The sequence below is a fragment of the Melanostigma gelatinosum genome (genome assembly GCF_949748355.1).
Source record: "Melanostigma gelatinosum genome assembly, chromosome: 14".
NCBI classification, from domain to species: Eukaryota; Metazoa; Chordata; class Actinopteri; order Perciformes; family Zoarcidae; genus Melanostigma; species Melanostigma gelatinosum.
In genome coordinates, this window is record NC_136647.1 from 14,752,646 (window position 1) to 14,763,309 (window position 10,664).

At 44.1% G+C, this 10,664-nt stretch overlaps 2 protein-coding genes across 4 annotated transcripts; one reads left to right on the forward strand and one right to left on the reverse strand.

Moving 5' to 3' along the window:
- Positions 1 to 1,006: 1,006 nt before the first annotated feature.
- On the reverse strand, positions 1,007 to 6,104 carry LOC306788291 (inositol-trisphosphate 3-kinase C-like). Of its 2 annotated transcripts, XM_079283755.1 has the most exons (7): positions 5,990 to 6,104; positions 4,157 to 4,256; positions 3,842 to 4,055; positions 3,427 to 3,631; positions 3,173 to 3,274; positions 3,026 to 3,097; positions 1,007 to 2,813 (listed from the first exon to the last, which is right to left on the reverse strand). In XM_079283755.1, exons 1-7 carry the CDS (start codon positions 5,999 to 6,001, stop codon positions 2,607 to 2,609), a joined length of 912 nt encoding a protein of 303 aa, XP_079139881.1. In that variant the 5' UTR covers positions 6,002 to 6,104; the 3' UTR covers positions 1,007 to 2,606. The 2 variants fall into 2 exon arrangements, with proteins under 2 accessions (XP_079139881.1, XP_079139880.1); XM_079283754.1 differs by having other exon boundaries at positions 3,026 to 3,274.
- Positions 5,313 to 9,875, forward strand: ccdc61 (coiled-coil domain containing 61). 2 transcript variants are annotated; one of them, XM_079283749.1, is made up of 13 exons: positions 5,313 to 5,535; positions 6,616 to 6,773; positions 6,863 to 6,945; positions 7,604 to 7,764; positions 7,886 to 8,038; positions 8,133 to 8,340; positions 8,444 to 8,544; positions 8,664 to 8,884; positions 8,970 to 9,048; positions 9,135 to 9,332; positions 9,419 to 9,452; positions 9,584 to 9,638; positions 9,739 to 9,875. In XM_079283749.1, exons 2-13 carry the CDS (start codon positions 6,626 to 6,628, stop codon positions 9,831 to 9,833), a joined length of 1,536 nt encoding a protein of 511 aa, XP_079139875.1. In that variant the 5' UTR covers positions 5,313 to 5,535; positions 6,616 to 6,625; the 3' UTR covers positions 9,834 to 9,875. The 2 variants fall into 2 exon arrangements, with proteins under 2 accessions (XP_079139875.1, XP_079139876.1); XM_079283750.1 differs by having other exon boundaries at positions 8,444 to 8,526.
- Positions 9,876 to 10,664: the final 789 nt, after the last annotated feature.

Consider the following 10,664-nt stretch of genomic DNA (forward strand, 5'->3'; position numbering starts at 1 on the left):
CCCCTGCTCACCCCCTCTGCCTAGGAGCACACACTGATTGGCGCAGTCATCTCTTCATTTTGAAAACACTATTCCTCTTTTCTCCTCCTTCATCACGCCTCAATGCGACTTCGCCGTAAAAGAGCTACAAGTGTCACAAGGTTTTGCTTTTTGTAATTGCTCCTTTAAATCACTCAGTTGTATCCGCTCTGAGCCTCGCTTCTCCTGCTACTGAAACTAATATTTGGCGGCGGCCTAAACATTAAACAAGTATCACGTGACCATGAAGCTCGCCAGTACAGCAGGATACATTTCAATGAAATATAAGAGCTGAGCTTACCCCTTCTATCTGCACCACAACTGAGATACCCTTGTGCAAGGCACTCAACTCCAAAGTGCTCCAGTGGGATTTGCTCGGTAGCCGGCAGGTCAGATTGCGGTTGTGTTGTGCAGCCTCCAGCCCCTCTCAGAGGGCTTTTTGTTGTTGCTGCAGACTGTGTGGGAGGATTTGTAGAGCATGACTCTGTTACTCTGTCTGCTCATCCCTTTAATCTCATGTGGGGCTGCAGGTAAGGGCAGGGGTTTCCTCTGCTGGCCGTCTGATGGCTGAACGACAGAAGCAGACAGGTGCGGAAGACAGAGAGCACATCTGCCTTCATCTCGCCAGCCTGCCCTGCATCAGGTGTTGAACTTTAGAGCTTGATTACCATTTGGACCTGCTCAGGTTTACAGCACTGCGTATATCTGTCCCTTTTATTTGATATTTTAATGGCTAAATGTTACATCGGTAACTGCGGATAACTGCACGAATCCATCAATGCATATACTATTCATTTAAAAACAACCAAAAACCAAATAATACAATCCAAAATTGCTTTGTAAAGAGGTTTTTAAAATGATGAGCGTCACATGGTTTCTGTAACACACACACACATTCTACAATTCTGATGCTTTCAATGATCCAAAACAGTAAAAACATCAAATGCCATCAACCTTCATGCCTCAAAGGAGGACGAGAACAGCTGGTTTTCATGAGTCACCAAGACCAACGAGCACGACTGAGACAAAAAGATGCAAATTTCAAGAGTTCCTGTCAACGTGTCAGCTGCAGGAAGGATTAATAAGGAGCGTTCATTCAAATTGAAAAACTCCATATGACTTGACAACAAAATGATCAGTAAATTAGGCAGAGTACCACAAACTTTAGTCACTGATCTTTAAATATAAAATTAAAAAATTTAAAAAAAGAGTAGAAATATTGTGTTAATATTGCTTTGAGCTAAAATCACAATGCTAACATTTGGCTGTTTAATTAACAGGGATACCGTTTACCATTTCCACCATCTGAGATTAGCATGCTGACATTTGCTAAGTGGCAGTAAACACAAAGTGCAGCTGACGATGATGGGAATGTCATTTAGTATTTGAGGCAATCCAACAGTTGCCGAGACATTCCACTCAAAGGTCAACCTCGTTGTGGTGCGAGAGGAAAAGTTTAAAAAAGTTACGAGGATTCATCGTCGGGGAACATGAACAAAAGTTTGGGCCGATCCGTCCGTCGGTTTTGTAGATATTATCATCGGCCTGCACTGAAGTGGTGAACAAACTGACCAAGACCGAGAAGGCCAAGACTGAAAATAATATAAAGTTTAATGGTAAACCATTAACTCCATAAATCACTACATGCAAAAGCAACACCTTTCCTGTTATTGGTCTTAACTATGAACAGTATCTGTAGGACTTGATATCCACTCAAATGCCAAAGTTTTGTGTTTTCTTAACGGTGGAAATGGTAAAATTATTTCGCAATCTAACAGGTTAAATATTTAAAGGCTTGGTGTGTAGGATCCGGCGGCATCGAGCACCGAGGCTGCAGATTGCAACCAACTGAACCTTCTCCTGTGTGCCAAGCGTGTCGGAGAACTGAGGTACCTTATCGAGAGCCAGTGTTTGGTTTGTCCGTTCTGGGCTACCGTAGAAACACGGCGGCCTGCTCCGTGGAGACGTATACGAAGATATAAACGTCTCATTCTAAGGTAACAAAAAAAACACAATGATTCTTATTTTCAAGTGACAGCATTATATTCCATTTCTGCCAATAGATCCCCCTAAAAAGCTACACACTGTAGCTTTAAAGAAATGCAGGAAAAAAGGTCCACTGTCGTTTTAGCACCATTTTAATGACACAGAGTGACATTTAAACTGCAGATCTTCCCAAAGCAGAGGGGCCAGCCATATCTTCGGCCTCAAATTGCTTGTGCCATGTTTTCCCTAAAATAATGAGCAGTGTAATCTCAAGACAGCTGAGTCGGCGTCTCCTGCTGAGGCTGCGGATCGGCAGCACGGGTGAGTGTAGGTCTAATTAGTGGTCAAACTTTACAGGCCTCAGGTTGAGATTTACATTAATCACCAATGATCTTTTGACCAATGTTGTAATTGTAATTTGCTGAAAGTGTTTACTGATGTAATCAATCACAGCTTCCTTTTTCACACCCTCATTCTGTCCCGAGTTAATTCTCACAATTCTGACGACACGGCCATTTCAGAAGCCAGCGCATCTGCAGTCACTCACTCACGAGTGGTGAAGGAAGGCTTAGGAGTGAATTTCCACACGTTTAGGGAGGAGTTCAGGTCAGGGGCAGCATGTTGGCCAGCATATCAATGAGGTTGTCCAGACCCCACAGGTAGCCGTCTTCTCGATTGCCATCTACCCAGGGAGTGCGGTGGTCCAAGGTGAGGTGTGCCGGTAATGCCGCTGACTTTCCAAAGTCAATCATCCAGACTCCTGTTCTGCCTGTCCAGTCATGTAGAAACAGTAAGGAACTGCCCACAACCTGCAGGGGGTACAGCTGTTAGGGAAAAAGTTCCACCACTGGACCAATGTGCTCTAATATCAGCATAAGCCTTCTGACACCAAACTACAAAACAATGGGCACCACAGAATTCCAAACGAGCTCTTTTGGAACAAGCTAAATTGTTTTTTCCTTTCACATTTTTTGAAATCCTGTTCAAGATATGAACAAAACAAAACCGTCCCACATCTAACCTCGTGTGTTCTGAAGAAGTCTGAGGCCTCCAAGACCTGCCGCAGTTGTTTCAACCGCCTCAGATATCCCCACTGACGGGAAAGACACACGAGAGTTACAACAAATGCGTCAATGAGTGAATGAAAGTCATCGGAGGTCACACTCACCACAATGTGTGTGTTGGAATCAATGAAGTTGTCCAGTGCCTCCATCACTTGCTCTCTGCTTTTGGTCCTTTTGAAGTTTGTGTGACATTCTTCATTTGACTTCTGCAAAGGAAACTTACAAGTTACAGCATTATAATGCAAAATGTGCAGCTATTAAACTATGATTATCGACATTTATTGCTGCAAAGATTGTCAACCGAGCTGAATTTATTCCCGATGTATCAAGTTAAGTCAACCATCTTTGATGCGCTTACCCTGAATCCTTCGATACGGAAACCCAGAGATGTTGTGGAGCTCAGCGTCTCCCTCCACTGCATGTACCTGGTTTTCAGCACTGCCTGCTGGGCTCGCTCCTGGTCCGTCAGGGCCTCTGGGTCCACAGCCACCATCTTGTCGTACATGTCTTTACGGGGCTGGGGCCGTTCTCTGGCCACCAGCAGCTCCCCCTCGAGGTATGTGCTGTGAAGGGCAGTGCCTCACTGTTATTGTTACTGGGAATTATTAATTGCATTAAAGAGCATTTTAACTGTGGAACTAGAATTATATTGATATTCAGCAAACGATTCGGCCTTCTTGAGATTCACTGCTGCGCTATAAGTCTCCTCCTTTAAATTTGCCTGAAATAAAACTCCTCTGCTCTGTCACAAAAAAATTGCCATCAAACCTTACCGGCTCCCCATCTTGCAGTCCATGATGGCAGGTCTGTTGAAATGAGTCAGCAGGTTATCTATCATGTTGTAATTCTGTTCGTCCCGCTGCACCACACCGTGGTAGGCTGGAACAAAGGGCCTCAGAACATCCTCCATCAGCCTCAGGTAGCACTGTTGCTCCCCCTCACAAAATCTCTTCAGCAGTGTGCCATGGTCCCCAACGTGAAAGCTCCCTGGAAAAGGAAAAGAGAAGACAAACCAAATGAATTTCTTTACTTCAAAGTAGACCCGCTGAGGAGCAAAATGAAAGACAAGTTAGACCAGATAAACAAACCTGCATGTCCGACCACTTGCAGCCACTGCTGCGGTTTCTTGGGAGTCATGGGTAGGAGAGATGAGGTCCCACAACTTTTGTGTTTCTTCCATGCGGAGCTCTGCACGGAAAGACCAAAACACCTCAGTCAGTCATTCTTCAGCACACACACACACACACACACACTCTCTCTCCAGGTCACACTGCTCTGCTGCCTGTGTTTTTCTGCATCTGTACTGACAAGCAGCAGACTTCAGACTTATTTACTCGACTTTTTTGCATTGTGGGTGATCAACGTGTCCATGGAAACAGCCCTGACCCTAGGGGTCGGCTCTGGTCTTGTGCAACAGATTCACCAAACATTTACAGCAAGCACTTGTTTTCTGCTATTTAAACACTTAACTCGACAGTGGAAGGCTGAACACTCAGATGTTGACAATGTCAACATGGAAGTTGGTTCCATGTTTTGTCATTATGTTGAAAATGTAGTGCCGACGCAATTATTTCAACTGATTTGGCGATTGGAGGCAAATTTGTTCACCATTATAATTTTAAAGTTTAATAAAAACAGATACTAGCTTGACAAATAGGAGATTATTGGTTCTGTCTGTTCATCATTAGATCAATTAATTGCAACTTTTGTATGTATTTTACTTGATGCTTTTTAATACTTTTACTCCACCACATTCTGGAGGGAAGTATTGTACTTTTTTTACTCCACATTATTTATTTGACAACTTGAGCTACTATAGTTACTTTGTTTTTTTTTTACTTTGATTACATATATACACAACAGGTGATCACTTCATAAAATATGATGGACTGTTAGAGATGAAACTATCAAAACGTGTAGAAAGCAGTTGAAGTTAATTAATGCAAGAGTTTGAATAAGTGAATAATATACACAGACTCCATTTTTCTGAATGAGTACTTTTATTTGTGATATAAAGTATATTTTGCACTTTTCTGCATCAATATTACCACTGATGATACTTCTGTATTTTTATAAGAGTATATATATTGTTATATTGCTTCAATATCTGATACTTCCTCCACCACTATGTAGTCGCTCACTAGAGTAAAGGTCGTGTATACTCGCTGCCTGTAGAGGGCAGCAACGCCCCTGATAGTCATCGCGCATTAGAGCAGAAGAAGCGGCAGCGTTGGAAAAGCAAATTGCAGAAGAAGAATTTAACGGTTCCCGGTTGTTGAAGCGCTCCCGTCTCCACGGTGGCTTCCAACTTGGTTTGGACTAGCTGTACAGTACAACAAATCAAGCGGCTGTCTATTCCACGCACTTCACCCAACGCTAGCTAACGCACCTGCGATGCTTGTCCCACAAGAAGCTAACGTTATGTGTTGACATCTCACCTCATTACGGACCGTTACTGCGACCAAAGGTAACGTTCAGGTGTTTTTATGTTTTTCCGTTTATTCACACATTGAGTAACACGGAGCTAAGTTAGGATAGCTCGGTTAGCTAGTTGCGACTCAAGTTAACAAACTTGCGTGACCCAGCGCTAACTAACGACAATGGTCAATGCTAGCTAACCGTAGCTAGCGAGAGATGTTTACTCTTGCTAGCTGATCTAATGACAGAAAACGCTGAGTAGAAGACGTAGCGTGAGTTAACGACACTTCAGAATCCCTTAATAACACATGTAATAGAGCCGACCCTGAACTAGTCACGTTACCCCCTTGTGTGTATGTTTTGTGAGCATGAAACGTCACAGTGAACGATGAGGTTCACACAGATTTCATGTCAGTCGCTTTCACTCTCTGCACGAGAGGAAGTGAAGCGCGAGAGCTAATGGCTCTGTAACGCAACAGAAGAGACGCACGTTAACATCTTACCTCGTAAAACATGTCTTATGGCGTTCACTGAGTCCTCGACGTACGGTATGAACCAAACCATCCAGAACTTTTTCCCCAATAAAAATGATGACACCTTTTTGAAATGGACTCTGTTGGCTCGCTACCGCCCCTCGCGGTGTGTTTTGATTGAGACACGCTGTGTGAGGTGAGACAGGAGAGTGAGACAGAATAATGAAGTGGATATGTTTAAAATAACTGAAATAAAAAACATCTACAGCTAAACTGAAGATAACTTACATCTATAATGTTCTGTATTAACTGTAGCCAACATCTTTAATGGTTTTTCTACGAGGTTATTGTACTACTAAACAACAGAATGTCAAATGAATCTACATTAAGTACAAATATAACACGATAAAAACTATTATGTCAGTAGTAAACAGGACATGCACATCTGATTTGATGATAATGTAGAACACAGTTGAATTCATTTAGATTGTTTAATAAGGTAATAAGGCTCTGATTTGTCCACGTGTTACATTTGATATGATCTTAATGGGTCTGAGGCTCAGCTGGGAGGACAAACCTGTAAATATTGTTATTGAACAGATGGGTTTATTCCAGTTCCTCCTAATCCATGATAATAATTTACCTCTTCTACACAGACCCGGCGTGATGGAGGAGGGCTCTGAGGTGATGGAGGATATTGTATTTCGAGGAGTGGAGTTTTCTGTGAAGGTAGAGGTGGACAAGGGTTTGCTGATAGTCGAAATCTCTGATGCAATGACAGCGGATCAATGGAGAGGGGACTTTGATCCAGCATGTAAGTAGCACACATTCATTGTAGATTAAATGCCAAAACAGGCACAAGTAGTCTCTCTCACATTGTTCAATTATTCTTCTTTTTTTCAGACATTGAGGACCTCACCCGCAAAACTGGAAACTTCAAGCAATTCCCCATTTTCTGCAGCATGTTAGAATCAGCTGTTAGAAAGGTATCTGTTTGAAGGTGCACTCGGATAGAACGAGGGGGGGGAAAAATGCAGAGGTGGCACAAATACAACGTCAATAGAAAGATACCAACAGACACAAATTAGCCTGAGGCTGTGTGAGCTGAGGCGAGACTCATTCATTCGAGTTCAATGTTTCCACATGAGCGGAATGTCCAGTTATCCCGAGCTGTGTCTTATTCCCTCTCTGCTTTTCCCCGAGGAAAATAACAGAAACTATTGGAAATTTGGGTACTTTTAGGAATCGGTCTAAAACTAGACACACAGACAGACATCAGTACTGTCTGTCAGGCCCATTGTGACTAAAACTAAAGTACTACACAGACCTCAAAAACACAATCAAATGTGTGCAAAGACAGTAAAAAGTTGTCTAACAGTTGTATCTAAATAAACCTTAATATCTCATTAGTTTCATGAGTCCCAGAAGAGGAAAAGTAGATATTTATTGCTATTATTTTTGTTTCAATGAAATTGTAAAAAACATTCTAGTGCTGTACATGTAAGGATCAGGCATAGCATGAGAAAGTAAATATAAATCATGACATTTCTAATCTTTGAAAAGGTTGTTTTATGGTAGTAGGTTGTTTGATGGCAGCTGGCTTTATTTCTAACGTCGGATCGTTAACTTGAGCTTTTTCTGCAGATGAGTGATTCGGTTACACTTGACCTCTTGACCTACGCTGACCTGGAGCTGCTACGCAACAGAAAAGCCGGAGTGGTTGGTCGTACTCACGGCCATCAGCAGTCCTCTGTCCTCACTGCCAAAAGATACCTAATCCTCATATACACCGTGGAGTTTGACAGGTTTGTGTCTCTGTTGCAACTTACACGGTAACATATTAACAGATGCCCTGTTTCGGACAGATTTTGTTTCTCAGTATTTGGGAAATCGCCCGTGATTTGCTGACGCTAGTGTACTTTGTAGGATACACTACCCCTTGCCGCTGCCCTATGTGGGTAAGCCTGACCCGGCCGCCCTGCAGAAGGAAGTCAGAGCTCTTAAGGCCGAGCTCAGCACCGTCTCCTCTCATGGAATCAACAAATCTGCAGAACTAGAAATACAACGGCTACGGGCAGAGTAGGTTGCATTTCATCTCATCAGCGTGACCAATACACAGAAGTCACACGGGACCTTTTCTTTTTTCTTTTTTACCATCTCCTACTGTTTGCAGGCTGGCTCTGGTGAAAGAAGAAAAGGATGCGATGGCTAAGGTCCTGGAGCGGCTGCAGAGCAGCGGAAGTGGTCCTGCAGCTGGACGAGAGGACTGGCGGGTCAGAGACGTGGTGAGGACGCTGGAGGAGCAGCTCGTCAAGGAGAGGGCCAAAGGTCAACGCTCGGCGAGCAAGAGATGCCAGGAGCAGCGACTCCTAGTGGAGCAGGTGGACCTCTGATGCTCCTCAAAGTAGTCGACTGAAATAGATTCATGGGGTTTCCGTTGCTCAGCTGGGTTTAACATCTCTTTTGATTCCCTTTCCTGGCTAGTTTGAGGACCTGAGAGCATCGGAGTGCGCTCTCCGCATTCGGGTCAAGAATCTCACCAGTGAACTGGCGTTCCTACGGAGAGGGTTAGACAATCTAATCATGTACTGTGTCTTTACCTTCTCTCTCTTTATTCCATTCACTTACAATGTGGAGTAAAAATGTGAACTCTGGATGTTATTTACCTCCTCGGCGCGCTCTCTCGCTCTCTGTGCGTCTGCAGCAGAGTGACTCCGGTGTCCGGCCGCGTGAGTTCTCGGGCTGACGTGGAAATCTTTCGCTCCGTCTCCCGCGAGAGGCGGTCGGGGTACGGGACGGTCAGGGCTCGCTCGGGATCCAGAGAACGGATGGACGACAGAGGCCAGAGGTCAGAGGAAAGAGGCAGAAGAGCGGACTCCTCGGGACCTCGCGCTCACATACCCAGGCCGTCACCGTCTCCCACTGGTACTGCTGATGATGTCGCAGTAGTTTGGCCCGTTACCTTTTATTAGGAGGTGAAATCTAAATATTCTCACCTGCTGTCTAACAGAGTCCCGGGTACAACGCTTTGACCCAACTGCTTACATCCAGGACAGGCAGCGCAGGCTGAAAGATGCAGAGCTCAAAAAGTTTGTCTCCGTTATTTTTTGCCGTCTTTGACAGCGCCGATCTTTTGGTGTTGCAACAACAGTGTGAACCCTGTTTTCTGTGTCAGACATAGGAAGGCACGGAGGGACATGCTGACGTCTCCCACAGTCCCTGAGAGGGGGCGATCCCGGTCCAGAGAGGCCTATCCTCAGACGGCCCGGTCTGGCAGCAGAGGCAGGAGTCTATCGGTGGAGCGGCGAGGGAGCAGGAACTCCTCCCAAAGCTCCTTAGTGGATATGGAGGAAATGGCCCAAAATATGTTCAGGTGATGAGAGTACGTCCAAACAGGTTTTTGTGAAGTCTCTGTTTCTTTAGCTGGTTATTTTAAAGTCTGTTTTTCTGTGATTACAGAGGAAGAAAACAGACTTACAATGGACCCAATGCGGTGAGTAAACTGGTGCTTCATTTAACTCTGGTACAGTTTGTTGCTGCCCTCTCATTCTCTTTCTATCGTGACATCCGTTCACTTCTCAGGGGGTTTGCTGTCTTCTTAATGTGCATTTTATCTCTTTCTAGTCCAGAGGAGGCCATTTGACCAGGAAGCCATTTTGCAGTACTCCAACACACAAAGGTAACTAATCCAAGTCGTGCACATTTTTGCTGCAATAAAATGATTTGAGTTGAAAACAAGCTGGCCGCCACACATCATCATTTTACGTCTCCGACCCCAGACAGCACCTTAGATACAGGGGCCGAGCTGTCCGAGATCGATGCCAGGCTGTTGGCCCTTCAGGACTACATGAGGGACCTGGATACAGGACACTAACCGCTGCTCGAGTCACTCCGTGTTACCCGACAACTGCACAGCTAGAAGCCCAGGCCATCTTTTTGTTTTTATTTTTCACGGTGGCCGGACTGGAGGAGCACATTGAGCTTCATGTTGGAGACTAAAACTCTGACAGAAAACTTCCAGGACTTCAGGGAACTACAGCCATCACTGTGAAGGACTCATTTTTTCTGGACTGAAAATATTATGTTTTTAACATACTAAGTTTTTATTAATGAACTTAAGAGGACCGTGTGTGACTGGAGTGTTTTTCTTTATTTATTTTTTTACACCAAACTAACTCGTTCACATGGACGGATGAGTCGGCAGTACCTCAGTCCGTGAATGTGTTTTCATCCTTTACTCGCTGGTTGTTTTCCATGTTGTGGAGGTTTTTCTCTCCCTGTGAGCGTCATCTCTTCTTTCCTAAACACATCTAAGTAAAGCAACTGTTTTAAAGTGACATGTCAATGGGTGTGACTGTGATCAACATGTTGACGTCTCTTCTGTCCCGTGCATGTTAGAATACCCTCCAGGTAGTGGACCTGATGTCTAGATTTGGTGGTTAAATATCATTCCAGCTTTAGTCTCCATTTTCTATCCATGTGTTTCCACGGTTTGAACCAAAGTAGACCCCTTTGAACTCAAGCATAAAAGATATTAATCTTGGATAAGGTTTGTGTCACGAATACTTATCGGACAGACAAAGGATATTTGTATTTGTGTACACATAATTCATACCACTTTCATGGAGATCGTGCATGCAACTGTATGAACGCAACACATTTTGTTCATAAGTGAAACTGCATTTTCTATGAATTGCTATATGTG